General features: G+C 29.3%; 1 protein-coding gene across 6 annotated transcripts in view; it reads right to left on the bottom strand.

The window, feature by feature from the left end:
* The window catches only part of Ndae1 (Na[+]-driven anion exchanger 1), a 48,487-nt gene that overhangs the window by 4,426 nt on the left and 25,835 nt on the right, over positions 1–18,226 (bottom strand). For 3 of the 6 annotated variants that reach the window (XM_088188671.1, XM_088188667.1, XM_088188668.1), the window contains 8 exons: positions 11,086–11,208; positions 8,984–9,463; positions 8,661–8,813; positions 3,757–4,826; positions 3,539–3,691; positions 3,315–3,464; positions 1,293–1,958; positions 984–1,223 (listed from right to left, as the gene is read on the bottom strand). In XM_088188671.1, coding sequence (XP_088044797.1) covers positions 984–1,223; positions 1,293–1,958; positions 3,315–3,464; positions 3,539–3,691; positions 3,757–4,826; positions 8,661–8,813; positions 8,984–9,463; positions 11,086–11,208 — 3,035 coding nt within the window. Of the gene's footprint in view, positions 1–983; positions 1,224–1,292; positions 1,959–3,314; positions 3,465–3,538; positions 3,692–3,756; positions 4,827–6,873; positions 6,973–8,660; positions 8,814–8,983; positions 9,464–11,085; positions 11,209–18,226 lie in introns of all 6 variants that reach the window. The other 3 variants (XM_088188672.1, XM_088188670.1, XM_088188673.1) reach the window with 2 other exon arrangements.

The following is an 18,226-nucleotide window of genomic DNA, read 5'->3' as shown; positions in this document are numbered from 1 at the left end:
AGGGTTCATGTTTATATATCATAATAAATACATACTACATCACGGGAACCCCTGATTGATAAAAACCCATTAAACTAAAATATTCTTTACTAAAATTACATAATAAAATAATAATTATATAGTAATGCGTTTATCCTATGTAAGTATATTTGTGCCTTTTAGTTTGATTGAATAAGGTTGGAATGTGCAGTTACTATCGATATACATAGTACATATTGTCACACGTAGAGTATATATTATCAGTTCTTTAGGTATAACTATACATATGTTTATATACTAGTAAAGAATATTTCAGTTGGCTATGTGACAATATCACAATATAAGGCATATTAAGGCTAGTAAAATAAATACTAGGTTTGTGTATATTTGGAATAGAAATAATTACATACAAAGTTTTATTTTTCATTATCGATTTTATCAATTAAGATACATTAAATACTTTTTGGGTGTATATATTAAAATAAAATATACAATTACATTTATAATGAATTATTATATAATGATTTAATATATATCAACTACACATAAAGCCTGTGCTCATTGCTAAGTTAGCTTCGTAGCAAACGTTTTAAATTTAATGTCGTCAATATATACACATATTGTAATTGCACGAGGTGTTTGATTGTATCATAAAAATATAAGCAAAATTTGATTCCAATGTAAAATAATCTCATGCAAAATGTTCGAGTGATGCTTTCGTGCTATGAATTTTGAAAAAAACGTGATTAAAGATGATCGGAATTAATACAATGTCGAAAGCTATACACATTAATAACTTGACACATACACTCACTACTAATTTTGGTACACAATTAACAACCGAGCATAATTCGATGAAAGATCATAAATGAATCGCCGATCAAACGGACAAATCCATAACAATAAAATCAAATGTAATAATAATAGCAAATAAATATTAGGACTAGATTTAAAAAAAATTAAGTTCTTTTGAAGTAGCCAAGGAATTTTTCTTTCCAGCCCACCTCAACATCTAGTTTACGCATGTCCTCTTCGTTTCTCTTGTTTATTTCTGGCATCACATCATCGAGTATCTTCAATTCTCTCCTCGTGAACACTAGATCCAAAGACTTTCGAATGCCTATCATTACAACAAGCATCAGTGGGAAGAGTATAGATGTAGATGAAAACGATTTGATGACCCACAAGCATATTAAGCAAGCTAACTGTATCAATGTGAACATATGCACTCGTTTGATTGGCACCTGAAATCAATCGCATGTTTTAAAATATATCTTAAATAAAAATTGTAATTTATAAAATAATTTAAAAACCTGTCTCAAGAACATATAATCTGGTTGATACTTCTGCGGCATGAACATAATTAAAATCCTGTCGAAGAATTGTAGTCCTTTCAAAGAAGCAGCGCCCATGTACAGAAATACTCCAAACAAAACAGGCATCGGAATGTGTTTCAGCACAGGAGTCAACAAAACTGAACATCCAATCATCAAGAATATCATTATATGAGTCACCCTCTGCTCTCTCACGCCAAGGAATTGCGGCTTTTCGCCAGGAGCGGCACATTCAGATTCCAATTTCAATGAATTTACGTGGTTTATTGACAATACGGTAGCGGCGACAAACCATGGTAAACCCATGACTGAACAAAGCATGATCAGTATAGCCAAAATAAATAAGTCTAAATGGTATCCGCAGCCTTTCTTCAGCTTATTCTCTTTCCTATTGACAATCACGGCCGTAATTTGCTGATCCATGAATATGAGAATTGTACCCAAAAGAGCTGGAAGCACAGCTACAATTGCTGACCAAACAGGATTTTCATTGAACGGATAAATAACCCATCCTCTTGAGGCTAGAGTTGGTTTAAACTCGGCTGGAACTTCCAACTTTGGCGTATTGATACCGACATATAAATCGAGGAACGTCATTGACAATATTGCGATAATCACTGAGAAATCGCTCACAACTTGACGTATCTGTAATTGTTTTAAAAAATAATATCATAACATCATTATTGTATATTTAAAGCCTTAGCCATATTATTGGGACACTCTAAAAAATGTTGTACAATTATACACAAGCGCATAATTTAAGTAAATTATATTTAGCATATATAAATTGGTATTCTTATTGTTTTTTTATTTACTGATATAACGTTATTTATTGTTTATATTATTACTTTATTTGTTATATTATATAAATATATAAATAATCACGCAAGGACAAGATCATACCAACATCAGCTAACAAAATAAGTCACGCTATCTAAAATACGATAAACAACTTAGTGAATATCGTACATACATATCCAAACTAAGAACTGTAAAAAGACGAATAACCAAACTGTCCTATGAGTCCCTTAGAAACCGCTGAAAGACATAACCAGCCTTAAGTTTAGAGTCTAGATTAGTCATAAATTTTATTATATTTATATGATAAGCATGTGGCGTGACTCAAAGTTTTACATAAGCATAAGCCATAACTTAAGATCAAGTAAAATGTCTTATGAATGTAACTTTGGTATAAGTTTTTGATAAAACTGACTATTGTATTTTTATAACTAAATTAAAATGGTAAAAGTCTTAAAGCCGTAATTTATAAATATTTATTTTATTGGTAGGAATTATTATTAGGAATCATGTGCATGTGCAAGAGTTGCACGATGGTTGCTTGGGTTATATTACGAAAATATTTTTAAATATGTTCTACGTAATTACGTTGTATGTATATAACTTACATATAAGCTTAAAAAATATTAAAAATGCACATATGTTTTAATATAATGGATTAACAATAGCAAACTACGAATTGTTCCGATCTCTTCGTCTGTTTCATTTTAGGCGTCTTTTCACAAATGAGGTTGTAAAAATCGCATTTAAAACACTGATTATACACAAAATAATCTGTCAGTCTTAAATGAGACATAAATTAAGATTTTCATATAGCTAAGAGGCCTTAAAAGATAATAGAATTTGAGACGCTGAGCTACTGGCGATAAGATTTCGAAAGATATGTATAATGTATAAATAAAGATGGATGTAGATTAAGAAGAACCGTTTGCACACACTCGATTAACGAATAGTAAAGACGTTTAGTAGTTTTGGATCGATCTGACAGTCGTTGAAAGCTATATTCATTAGATAATTTGTGTAGACTAACATATGTTATGTTACAACGAGAGATATACAATCAATAAATTTAATAATATATCAGCGTGATGTTTTGACAAAGTGATTCAAAGCCTTACTAAATATGCTTTGAATATTATTTTATTTAATACATTTATTTGGGTGTCCTAAATTTTGGCCAAGGTTGGTTATATTAAAAGTTACCTTAGATGGAAAAAACAAAGCATTTTTGAAGTCTTTCAATTGCGTCGATAAAATAAAAGTTCCCAAGAATAATATGATCGACATGAGGAATACGTCTGGAATGTATTTGGGAGTGAGGCATCCATCTCCTACAAGAGTACCATTGAATTCCTGAAAATGAAATATTCATGTAAATTATTCATATACGTGTTAGATTTGCATAATAATATTTCTATTCTAATTACCCCACAAGATGTTTTATCAATTGAAGTCCAATTGAAATCTTCAGAAAACGATGAATAGTTCGTAGGTAAACAAGAACAATCATAGCTGAGTGCATCGTTCGGATGAGTGTTAATAGGAAAATTCTTTCCAATCACCATGACATTCTCAACAGCCTATGAAAAATATTGTTTTAAACATTTCTTTATGATTATGAATATTAAAAATTAGCATATCTTACTTTGTAAATAAATATGAAAGCAATCAACGTCGCGAAATTTTCTTCTGTGAATCTAGTTATGTAGCACACAAGAGCGCTTGCGTCCACTGCTACTAATATAATCAAAATTACGAATATCCAAGCCCCGATCCATAACCTAAACGACATGTAATTCCAACGAACTGATTTACAAAATTCGAAAACTATTGTCTCAAACACTAAAACTGGACCAGTCGATCCCAAAACCGTCAGAGGCTGTCCAGAGAAGAATCCGTATCCCATTCCACAAACGAATCCAGATACTAGTGACTCCATAGCAGCCATGTTTTTACCGGTGGCTTCACCCAGAAGACCCCCGAACGTAATTATAGGAGATAAGCAGGCAAAATACAAAAATATCCAAGATGCTACGCATTGCAAAGCCAAAGCTTCTTTGAAATCAGACCAATAGAACGGTATTTTCCTTTTGACATCGTTCACCAACCCACCGAACAATCTACCGGTCCTAGAAAGACCAGACTCTTCCCTTTGCTTTTGTTCTTCTTCTTCTTCGTCGTGTTCCTCCTTGACCTTTTCTTGAGGTCTTTTACGAGGATCCTGCGACGGTATAGCCGCTGGTGGTTCTATTCTAATCGCAGGATCCCATTCACCAGGCGGTAGAACAGTAACAGCATCCAAGAATTCATCTATTCCAGCCAAGAGGTGATCCCTTTTTCTTGCTCTATATGCAACCTCGTGGAAAACTTCATCAGACATTAGTGTCGCCATTGCTCTTCCGATTTCGTGGAAACTTGAATTCGAAGACGTCGGGCCCAATAATACAAATATAAATCTAGTCGGCACCGGCACTTCAGTCAAGCCTCCCATCACGGTGGCATTGTTCAATCTGACAAAGGCGGACAGAGTCTTATCGAGAAACTCCACTTCTCCAACTAGGATATTTGACGCTTCGGCGCCTGGAGGAATTTTTCTCATAAAATGAGTGTTGCTACGGTGATTTGAATCGCCATTTGGCATGGTGCCGTCGCTGTTTATCCTTTGCATCGAAACACTGCTTGGACTCTTAGTCATCGTGTCATCTGTGCCGTTTCCTGTAAACACATTATTCATATTGATGATTATGTTTAATTTGGCACAATAAGATAAACTTAGGAAAGATGCCCATATAATAAAAATATTTTTATAAAACATCCAAAAGCAACATGAAATGAAAGCTTTGTAACTAGTGATCAGAAAATAGAGAAATTTGACAGATGCAACAGTTTAACCTTTCGGTTGCCGAAATTCAATATACCGGCTTTTGTTACTGAGACGAAAATCACTGGATCTGACGTCAGCATCGAAGAAAAAATTATATACATTTTTAATGGGGTGTAGGTATTTGCTTCAGTGGAAAATATATTTTTTCCGAACATATATTTTTTGTTTTATATATCAATATTTAGATAGTAATCCCAAAAGGTTTGGTTACTGTAGGTTAATATCGAGAGAAAAACACAAAGCAAATAATTTCATAATATTTATATTTTAAAGAGTGTAATGAAGCACAATACTATTGTATAATATATACATTTTTGCCACATAGATAATATAAATGAAATGTGCTAAGTTGTATTAAGATTTTTTTTTGCAAATTGATCGTTTTTATGTATTTCTTTGACAAAATACTAAAAAAATATTTTTAAATACATTTTCTCATATAAAATAATACACATTACACTAGATTATTCTAGGGCTAGAAGTACAATATAGCTAGGAACTATTTAATTAAATAAAATGTCTATTAAAAAAGGATTTTTTACAAAATTAAATTTTATTGTTATTGTTTTTTATTGCTAAATGCATTTTTACGTTAATTAATAATTATTTCGCTTTGATATAAATTGATTTATTTGCTACACTTTTAATAATCTGATTTATTTATCAAACAAATTAGAAAAGTGACTATTTTCTATCAAATAAAGTTTTAATTTATTATACTTATTTTTAGTATTTTATACAATATTTAAAAATCCAGAATTAATAATAACACAATAACACATATAAAAATGTATAAGTAAATCAGTGAATTAAATATTTGTAGCAAAAAAAGTAATGAAAAATAATTTAAGACACGTCACATGATGAAATTAACTACACAAAAAACGTATATATGCTAATTACAAATCAATTATAGCAATAGATAATTGACAATTAGTTATCACTTAGCGTATTTAGGTATTCATTTAGCGACTTAAAAAAAACGAAATCGATAATAAATATTGTTTTTTTATATCGAGTTACTTTCTATAGTTGTGGCAAAAATTAGATAATTATTATAGTAAAAAATAGTTGTACTGAATATTAGTAAATTATATTTGTCATAAGAATAACAACATTTATATTTATAGATTTGATAGATTTAATTCTATTGGATTTTTATTTACTATGTGTACAAATAAAACTTTTTCCACTTTTCTAGCTTTTAGATTTTTTTCAGTGCGCCGCATATATCGAAATCACCGTCTTTGAAACGGCTAAACCAATATTTGTAAGAATTGCGAAACCCGGTACGTTTACCAAATCGATTGGCACGCTGTAGCAGTGTTTTTATAGTTGTTGGAACTCGTAACAAATGTAGTGTCGGATATGTACATACATAAACATTTTTTAATCGTGTTTACTACTGATTTTTGAGGTTGAATATATATATTCCATATTATATACGACGTTTCGAATACTTAGATTTAAGGGGTTCTACATACACACTAATGAAGGTGTTCGTTGCAACTAGCGAGTCACCGGCAAGTACGAAGACACGAGCGGCGCACAGCTTTGCTTTGAAATCGATGAGAAAAATACTTATTTGTACACATTATACTTAAGTATAGGCATCTCTCCTAAGTTTACCATAAAATTAAAGCAAAACACACCAACTAAGTGAACTTGGATTCTATATGTATAAAAAATCAACATGGTGATAAAAACACATAAAAACGGGTTAGCGAATTCACAAGCACGAAACCAATAAAAGCAACGCCGTGTCATGCTACCATGAGGGGTTTATAAAATAACGACAACATGTTATAAATTATTATTAAAAGTAAACAATGTTCAGAATCAAAATTTATAATATTTAATGTAAAGAACGCGGTTTACCCGCTCCTGGTATGCTAAGGTAGCGAGCGAAATCTCCCGACTTAGCTCCGGCAACGCTAGGAGGAGCTGTGAGTGATCCTTGCTGTGTATGCTCATCCACTGTGAACACGGATTGTGGAAAAGTCGAACTATCAATCAATTAATCTAAAGTATCCGTAGTGCTAAGGTTGAAAATCAAATATAAAAAAAAACTTCATGCCGATTGAAAGAGTAAAATACCATACAATAGATGCAATCGCGTGCGTAAGAAGATTCGTCTTACAAGAGAGTAGGGATAGTATAGCGAATGTAAATCCATTACCCTTTATAGGGTTTTCCTTTCAAAGACACGTTGATAGAAAATAAAATAATGTGTGAAAATCTTGCGGATTACATCAAGCGTCGATCCAATATAATAAATAGATATTTGTATAATAAGAGCACGTGATAAAAGTGATAACATTTAAGAGATTTCATTATCATCGAACCTTTTTGTAATGGACACATGGTCAGCCACGTGGTGAAGCCAACCACTTGCGGGGTCATATCAGCTGTGGGTCGATAAACGCGTTTATCAATAACCGCATAACATTGTAAAAAGATGATGGTATTTGAAAGTACACTATTGGCATGAAATTCAATTATTAAAAAAAAATTAACCTATCAATATATAACTAGAAAAAAATCGTAAAAGAGGCAATAATATTCTAAGGATAAATATTATCTAAAATTCACTGAAAAAAATGTTTTCACTTTAATTTTAACATTAGGATTAAAAAGTATTTTTGATGACTGCACAAAAGAATAAATTCCTAAAAGTGTTTCAGGAAAATCTTAAATACTAATTATAGTTAATTTATCAATTTTATCAAAAGTAATATTTTCACATAAAAGAGTTTTTTACTAAATTATTAACTTAAAATATCAGTATAATCCATTTTTAGGATATTATAATACTTTTCATTTACTGGTAGCAAATTTTAATCTTATATTACATCCTTTAAGGCTCTTTTATTTTTCCTTATCCAGCAATTAAAACTTTCGGCTAAAAATTAAAAGATTTGTATCTAATTTTATCGTTAAAAACTCAGTATCTAATACGCTTTAATATAAAAAATACTGTAAAATAAGTAAAATTCTTAAATAATATTTGATTAAATATGTAATATCAGTATTGTAAAACGTTACAAATTAACTAATGATCTTACAGTTTTTGATAGAAACGTAAGCTGATTACATTGTATATAACAAGTTAAGCCTATGATTATAGGCTTAAGCTATCTAAACGCAAATTTTAGATTATACATAAAATATTTTAGTCTTATCATGATTAAAAATTATTTTATATTTTATTTATTATGATTTTTAATTAAGCTTGCTTTAAACTGCACTATATACTACAATAAAGTTATTCACACACAATTATATATGTTTTTTAAGTACATATTAAACATAGACTTAGTGTTAGTATTTACTGTGCCTATAAGCGAATTATTATGTACATATTCATAAACTATTATAGGTGTGGATTATTGATTATATAACATTTCATTAGAATGCGCTACGAGTTAAATACTATGTTAGATACTTCCCAGAACATGTGTATTATGGGAGTATCTTGATTATTGTGTTTTAAAATCAAGATACTAGTGAAAGCTGTAAACTAATACGTGGAGTAAGTTGTCCATCAACAAATCCTACATAAGCACACCGGACAGACATATTTACCGCAAGCCCCACGTTTGTTTAATACCAAATACCGAATCCTGGTACGGATTTGACAGAGGTTTTACTCTCGATCCTGGTACCTGGTACTGCTAAGTATGATCCTCGTTTGTCTCCAGCACCGAGAAGGGCTGTGTGCGCAGTGAGTTTTTCCTCATATCTCGCAGCTAGTTTTTCCGGTTTCTTGGAGTCCTGTAAGTCTGAGCCAAATATACCAGAAATACAGCCTGTGCAATCTGAAAGATGGCGCGGTGTAACCGTTGCTCTTTAAAGCTTAAGAAAATACCCTCCACCGTGTGCCAAATCAATTTTGAAGATCATCATTGCTTACCGCGCATCGTAATAATTTTAAAGATACAAATTCATTTAATTATATTAAGTTGGTTTAAATAAAATCTATACTCACTCTTGCATGAAGAATGGTTCCTTCCGATGTCTGCCAGTGATCTGATTAGGGGTAATCTGGACATGTTGTTGTCTTTGCGTCTTTCGTGCTGGTGTCTGTGCCTCCTGAGTAAGGCCTCGCGAACCAAATCCCTTTTGTCAAAAGCCAAAACGTTAGCGTTCACCATGTTGTCCAGGACCAAGTCGGAAACTTGTTCCATAGAACTAGCTTCCATATTCAGCATCACAGTTCCGTTCAATAGCAAACTCCTAAGTTCGAAGAGCGAATGTAGGGAGAGAGTTGCCACGTGAGGTTTAGACCATCTATTGCCTCCTTCTTCGACGTTCTCTTCAAATTTAATCCAGCGGGCAGTCTCTTTCCATTCCAGTTCATCTCCATCCCTAACCAGCTCTCCCATTTCGGAGAAAAGAGGATGACACTCGTGCATATCATCGATCTCTTCTCCGAGGATGAACTGAACCCTCTGGGCCGGCGGAGTAACTGTAAATATGTTATTTTTTAATATTGTATTTTAGTTTTTTAAGAATTATATTAAATTAAAATTAAAAATAAGCAAAACATATTAAAAAAATTGTACCATTTAACTGAAAAGTAACAAATCAAATAAAATAAGATTATTATTACTCTAAATGGTTTAATATTTAAATAAATTAATCTTATGGATTGAAGTTTAATTAAAGACAAACTAATTTCCGTAAAATGTTAAATATAAAACATTTTATAAATATGTGTATTGTGTAAATTTTCAACATGTACAATAATAGTAAAAACTTATGGAAATAAGTTTTTATGGCTCAAGTTTCGTGTGATCTGTTTAGTCTTTTTCTTATATCGTGTCTGGAAGATCACTTTATTCATAATTATATAATTATATTTTCGATCGATTATCAGAGATTATGTTTTCATAGATTTTTCTTATCTCACGGATAAATATCTTGATCAATAATTAAATTAAAATCGATATAAATCGTGCCTAGTGATATCTATTGATGGTGAGCTGTAATAATAGTGTATAATAAATAAAAAAATATTTCACCAATTTACAGACTTTGATTTCAGTCTATCTCTCTCTACTTATTTAGTGTATATTGATTGTGTTTACCCTATTGTAACGCATTGGGCTAACGCTTGTTATTTACTGTCAGCATACTTTAGCTCTACTGACTTGCGTGTGTTTTTTTATTAGCAAAAATTTCAGATAGAGCAAATATGATATTTTAATTATAGGTTCTGTGAAATATTTATGTTAGTTTCAAGTCTCTTGAAGTCCCTAAAAATAAACTATAAAATGCTATTTTTCTGATAGTATTAAATGTATTACATTTTAACTGTAATTTTGAGATTGACTACAGTATTTTTGTCAACATCGATATATTTTTAAAATTAAAATTACAAAAACTACTTTTATAAAAGTTAACATGTGCTTCATTTTGAGTCTTTATATGATTTAATATATTACGCATGTAAATATTTTGATATTTTAAAATTGTTGCTTTTTATTTGATTATATTATTGTTATAACTTCTTATCTATGTTTGCTACTTTGTATTAAACATATAAACTATTAAGAATAACCTATAAATAAAAATCTGTATTTCATTACACTAGTTTTTTTAAGAAAACACTTCATGACGTATAAAAAATTTATTTAATAAATATATTATTATAATTTAAGCATTTCACATGCGAACCTAAATAATCTGTTATTTAAAATGTATAATAATAAATTAAATTAAATATTTTTGTATAAAAAAATATATTAAACAATCGTAGACACTTTTATATTATTATTTAGGCTGTAAGAACGAAATTTGAAAAGGCTTGCAGAAATAATACTTTATTATCAATAATGTTTAATAGTAATAATAAATAAAAACCATGTCTACTTGATAAAGAAACAAAATTTATTAAAATATTGTATAATGTGAGCCCTTACAAATTTCTCCATCTTCTGATATGCTTAAGCGTCGTCGGCGATTTATTATTACGGGACCTTAAAATAAATATTTATTTTATTTTTCTTAAAGAATTGATTGTCTTAGATAGATGGCCGTGCTATATTTTAGATGCTGAAAAAACATATGGAATTTAAAAGGACTTACGTGGCCTATCAGGTTCATCTCCTTTGTCTCCATCTTTGTGGTGTTTATGAGAGTGCCTTCTGTGCGAGTGTCTTTTCTCTCCTGGCAGATGAACTCCAACGAACACCGTATGTGCACGGTGCCCTAAAAACATATTGACTGTTTTATTGATCCTTTGCTGTTTTTAGTCACAAATTCAAATTAATTTATATTCTATAACAGTTGACGCACTAAAAAATCGTTGGCGTTTAAAGGGTTAATATAAATACACTATCATTAAATGTCTTTCAATATTCAATAGACTGATAATCTAAATAATATATTGCCAAATTACAGGAAAGACAAAACACACATTGAAATATATAATAGTAATGGAGATATCTGATTCTTTTCTATCCCCTGTTCTTTTCACATATACAAATATCTGTCAGCTCATACACCCACACTTTATTTTATGACACGTCCACGAACTAGTTTATTTTTAGATATTTTGCAGTGACAATAGAATAAGATGGTATGTTGTTTTTAGTGACAATTGTCATGGGACGATTTATATGATTACCTGCTATTTTAGACGTGACATTTTTATAGTATGTGTATCAGAACGTTGGGAGAAAATCAGTAGCGTTTTACGAATTATTATTGCGCAAAATATAAATATATATATTTAAAAACATTGAATGAGACATTTTTAAAACGTCAAAATTATCAAAAAACTGCAGTAGTTTATTGCGTAAAATTATTTTATTAAGGTACAGATCTGTTTAACCGAAATCACCTTTACTTTATATGTATATATTTATATTTTTATCTAAACGAATGATATCTTAGATTTTTTAAATTAATAATATGAATAAACGTTTATAAAAAACTATGTCTATTTTGAGATCAAGCAATATTTAATGATTGATGATAAAGATGCATTTATTAATAAAGTTAATATATCCCTAAATTATAAAAACTGAAATACTGCTATTTATATTAACACTTTACCGACCGCTCACGCCATATGGAGTGCGAGCCTGCCGAACGTTAAATACCGCGCACGCCATATGGAGTGAGCGGTAGCTATGATTTCGTTATCAAATTTAAAATATATGCTTAGAGATTTTTTAAGATTTTTTTTTGAAAAAAATTAAATATAAGTATGAAGTTTCATTTGATATTGAAAAAAAATATTTAATTACTGTGCCTGGCCTTATTATTAGACACGTTTGTCTATATATTATAATTTGTTTATATATTATAATTTTTAAAGCAGAAATTCGTTTTTTTGCTATTTTATTATTTTTTATAGCATTAGTTATTGAAAAAGAACTAATTTAGTTGTGAGAAGTCATAAATTCTATGTTTTTAATTCAAAACAAAAATAAAAATATTTTTCACTATGCAATTCGGGACTATATTTAAAATATTTTGTATGTCCTTCTTTAGATTAAATAAGTGCCTGAATTTAATTTATAAACGTTGTTTAATTTTTGAAGGTTCAAAGTATGATTCTATTCCCGAATCACCTTCTCGATTAGCTCTCTTTTAGTGGTTATTTCGATTTTATCAATATCTTCTTCAAATGCTCCCAAATATTCTCGACGGTATTTTTGTTTTGCAAGTATGCAAAATATCTTCCCAGTGTTATCAGTAAAAATGAACAACAAAATCATATATAATAAAGATATAGTTCAAATATAATTGAGCTGCCTTTGTATTTCTTTACTTGTGTCTTATAATATAATCAGGTACTGTTTATCTATACAAATTCGAAAATCCATTTAAAAAATATATATTTATATCAAATATATTTTGTAAATTCTTTCTACTTTGCATTTTTTTAAGTACACTAACATTTTTTGTGAGTTAATCTATTAGATAGTACCGGTTTCCCGAATTTCTAAATTGACAGATTAGCGAGATTATATCGTATTTTTTCTGTCCTGTAATTTGGAAATTTCGACCGTTTATTTTATTGAGTGAATTTTATCTATCACGAGATAGCACAGATTTACTGGAAGTGATTCTAAGAAGTGACTCTTTTTTTGAAATTGGGAATTTCTTTTGAGATAAGAAATAATATGATGCACTTAAAAAAATATGAATAATAATTCAGTTTAGCTAACGCTGTCGTGTAAATCGCATCTTGTTTTCGTGTGCTCGAGTGAATATTCTAAAAATAATAAAAAAATAAAATAAATAAAAGGAACTTTGTGCTGCAGTGATTCTTTAAAAATATTACGCTTACGCCTCTTTATAAAATATAGTGTCTATAAAAATATAAATACAGTGTATTTTATATAACAAAGTGTTAAAAATATAGTTTTTATTCAAATATAATTATAACCCAAATAAATAAATGGCAGAAGATAGTTTTGTAGAGGAAAATTACGCGGACAATGATTCAAATATTCCCAGTGATAACGAAAACTTTAGTGATAGTGATACAAGTTCGATTGTTCATGAAAGAAATCGTCCTCGAGTAATGATGCCTATTAGCGATGGAGAAGATACTGAGGATGATGATATTCCATTAGATTGGTGTGAAACTGATACACCTAGGCATAACCAGCCATTTGAAGGATTGTCGGGAGCAACTTTTGATGTTGATATCACGCGCCCTGAAGAAATCGCCGAAAAATTTATCGGTGATGACCTGTTCCGCATTATTGCAGAAGAAACAAATAGATACCGTGCTCAAACTTGGAATAAGTACAAACAAGAAGTTAAAAATATTATAAAAGAAAAAAATAAGAATATGTGGGGCTTACCGGATATTCTAAAAAAGGCTAAACTACGAATATTTGAAAGTAAATATAAGCGAAACGGGGAAATTTTATTACAATTGTGGAAAACAGTAAAGAGTAGAGATATTCGAATGATATCAACAATCCATAATACAAATATTGTAAACACTGAAAAAACTGACAGAAGAACTGGGCTGCGTATAAAAAAACCAATTTGTATAATTGATTACAATAAATACATGAAGGGAGTAGATCGGGCTGATCAATACCTTTCGTACTATCCAATATATCGTAAAACTAAAAAATGGACGAAAAAAGTGGCCATGTATTTATTTAACTGTGCATTATTCAATGCATTTACAGTTTATAGAAGTGTAAATTCAAACAGCAATATAAAGTTTTATGATTATTTAATGAAAATAGCAAAATATTGGATAGAGGAAAAAACACCAGAAACAGAAACACCAACAATTTCAGAAATGTCTGAAAATTCACAACCGACATCCACATTCGCCACTGCTCCCTCATTTCAAAGGCTTTCAGGCAGTTTAAAACAACACCAATTAGTCAGGATATCATCTACTAATGAGCGTAAAAGAAGAAGATGCATAGTTTGTATCGCACATAAAATAAGAAAAGATTCTCTTTACATGTGCAAAGAATGTAAAGTAGCTTTACATGTTGGTGAATGTTTCTCCTCGTATCATTTGAAGAAACATTACTAGGTAAATAATAAAAATAACGTTTGTGAATTTTGAATTTTATTTTTTTGATAATTCGTATTGGTATTATTTTAGAATTAAATATTGTGAAAAGTGAATTACAAGGGAAAGACATTGAATAATAATAAAGTGTGTACCTGAAATATTCCGTATTAGTGTGAAGAAATTTATAATGGTGAGTGCACTTTAAACTTGCATTATATAAATAGTTATTGTGAAAAGTGATTTACACGTGAAAGATAATGTACAATATCTGTGTATGTGCCTGGAAGATTTCGCATTACGATGGAGCGAATTACAATGGTGAGTGAATATTTTATTGCAATTGAATTATATATCAGTAAACTCATATTAGTAAAAATGTCATTTCTCATTTTTGTAGATAATCATTTGCACAAAATATCACAATACGAAAAAAAAGTGTGCTTGAAAAAAGTTTTTTTAAATTTGAAAAAGTTTGAGAACCGCTGGATGACTCAATTTAAATTATTTTTATTTAAATTTTTAGGTTATTCATTTTTATAATTTTAAAATCAAGATAATCATTTTAAAAATCTAATAATAAGGAAATGTAATAATTAATTTTTATTTCCGGCGATCCACATGTTGAGAACCACCTAATAATGACTTAAATTGATGCATTGATACATTTTTAACATGTTTAGAAAAATTCAACTAAATATTCGGACCGTATCAAAAAATACATAAATTTAAATAAAAAAGGTAAAATTCGCGAAGATTTGTGAAAAGGTGCCGGTATTTAGCGTAAGTCTGGTAGTGAAACTGCCGGTCGGTAAAGTGTTAAACGAATACCGTTATTTCGGCATTTATTTATATGTAGTCTAATATATATCCTGAAAACAAAAAGTAAAAATGAATAACTTGTTTGAATCAAACTCCATAATAACAGTATGCAAACTTTCTGAATAGGTCACGTTTATTAAAATATACTATATAACAAGTATAAAGGCTATTTGCAAATGCGGTGTTTGCAAATTGTCCTATTTATGTCAATTCATCAAGTTACACAAGAATACACTAATCATGTCTATTGTATAGTATAAAAACAATTTTCCACTTGGAGTATGTTAATGTTTTTCATTATAAACATCAAAGCATAACATTAGGTTATTATATATTAAATTAACCTTTCCGAGAGATAAATAAATTTACGAACGTATTATCTTGCTACAAAAAATTATAAAACTGTTTGGATGCTTTTTCTGTAAAGTTTGAACGTATTTTAATTTCATATTTACATACACACTGTATTTTAATTAAATATATTGCTTACAGTTTCACGCATCATTGCATCGGAACGGTTATTATGATATTGATTTCTCGCAAGCTGTATTAAATTTATATATAAATGTCACTATTTATGATCCTGGCTTAGTTCATGGCTATTATTAGACCATTAATATGAGTACTATGAAGCTACATAATTTAAGCTTCATTGTAAAGTTAAATACTGTTTCAATTGCACCTAAAAATATTAAAAGTTTTTATCTAACTGTTAAGTATTTAGAGTTTAAAATATACAATATTAGGTCAGTTCTTTGATAAAAATCTGATTAGATACGTTTGTATTTGAAGATTTTATAATTATGTCGTGAAAGAGACATGTTAACTATATTTTTATTAAATATACCTAAGGCTGTTTGAATGAAGCATATCAAAAGCTAAAAAGAAAAACACATGAAAAGCTGATTCATGATAAAATATACATGCCTAATATAATGTTATATTTTGTATATCAATGTAAATGTATAGTATATCGAAATTTATGCTCAAAAGGCAACATGAAAAGCCCACCGTGCTGTGGCGACATATAAAAGAGTATTTTTTTACTTCAAAGTGTATGAAAGAGAAAAAACGAAGAAAACCAATTTTGTCGCATGTCACGAATACCGAAACAAAACTTGTCGAGAAATCGCGGTGTTAACATAATGAAATAAAGTTTTCTGCGAAGTCTTTTAGTCTTAAGACATTGCAAAAAAGACTCAAGGAAATTGTTTTATGATACATTTTTGTCACGAAATTTTATTTGGGTAGCATCGATATATCCAATTATCCACGAAAATAAATTCCAAGAACATGTTGAATTGATCTATATTTCAGTAATGTAATAATATGAAAATGCGCAAAACCCATAATGTTTTCCACATTGTAATAATCAATAAATAAAGCAATTACATATTATTCCGCAGTGAAAAACAAATCGATTTTTTCGTTCTAATTATACTTAATTACAGAGACATTTATAAGTAATAAGAACTATTATATAATTGGTATATCTATAAAGTTAATAATGTCATAAAGTTTATTAACACATTTCAAGCTAAAGTTTAGATATTTTATTCATAAATTAAGATAGTAATTAAGATGCTAATACTGAAATAAATAATTAATAAGTTATCTATGATAATTTTGTGCAATAGGTATCTAAAAGTACTAGTTTAAATGAGCTTCGCGTGAAAATTTATATTTGACTTAAATGATACCGTTTTTATTATAAAACCCATATATTTTTATTACAAAACGATAAATTAAAAATAAAAAAGTCATTGAGATCGACAATTGTGAATATAAAATTATATTCACTTCACTTATTTACTATCCATAATCGTTGCGTCTAAATTTGCAAAAAGGGGCATAAAACTAATTAATTAGTGTCCCTCAGGGATACTAAAAATCGGACTTCGTCGTCGAAACAAGTGGTTATGCTATATATTCGTATATAAACCAGAAAACTTCTGTACTTAATCACTTCCTTCAGCATTTTTGCCTAGAACTTCATTCAAGATTTCCACCCGGAACTAGCCTACAAAACTAATACTTCGCTTATGCCTTGAAATTACAAAAGAAAAGTTCACATCAAACGGAGCTATATCGAATCGATCGAGACAGGCTTTAGAAAACCAAGAAAAGTAGTCGTTTTTACTCCAACTGTCTAATCTGGTCCAGAAAGTAGTTACCCGAATCTATGAGTTCATCTTAATCTTCGATACGACTTGAAGGCCACGAAGACATTGCGTTGTAAATAAAATTATTTAAATATTTACATGAAAGTAATTATAAAAAAAAGCCTGCACCGTCCAGGTTAAGATAGATTTTTCCTAATTCTATAATATTTTAATTTAATTGGATAATTGACTTTGATAGATATTATATATATTGAATTCTGAAATTTAAGTTTATATTTATAGGGTTTTAAATTTTTTTTAAAGTTATTGTAGTATGCATCATTTTGTATTTACTTTTAGATGTAACTATATTCAAGCAACCGAAACTTAATAGTTAGATTAATATAATAAGTATTTCATTAATTTTTCATAATATGTTTTATGCCAAAAAAATTTTAACATAAAATCTACAATATCTAAAAATATTTTTTTATTGTAAAAACAACTAATATTAAATTAGTTTATCTTTACGTGCAAATATCTTGTTATACATCGCTGCATTGTAGATTTTATATAATTCGGTTGCATTGTAGATTTTATCATTCATCTTTTATAAAGATAATCAATTTGATTAGTTGATATAATATATAAACATTTTTTAATCATTTTTTCTAGATTGTGTTGTTACAAGATAAACGATAAAATGAATCAAATTGTACAAAACATATATGACGTCCGATATGAGATCTTCTTTCTGAGAAAAATAAAAACACACATTTACTATTTTGCAGAGAATAAA

This window comes from Plectrocnemia conspersa, unplaced genomic scaffold (assembly GCF_051122295.1).
Source record: "Plectrocnemia conspersa isolate PC_06_02 unplaced genomic scaffold, ASM5112229v1 ptg000007l, whole genome shotgun sequence".
NCBI classification, from domain to species: Eukaryota; Metazoa; Arthropoda; class Insecta; order Trichoptera; family Polycentropodidae; genus Plectrocnemia; species Plectrocnemia conspersa.
This window is presented reverse-complemented; position numbering and strand designations above follow the sequence as displayed.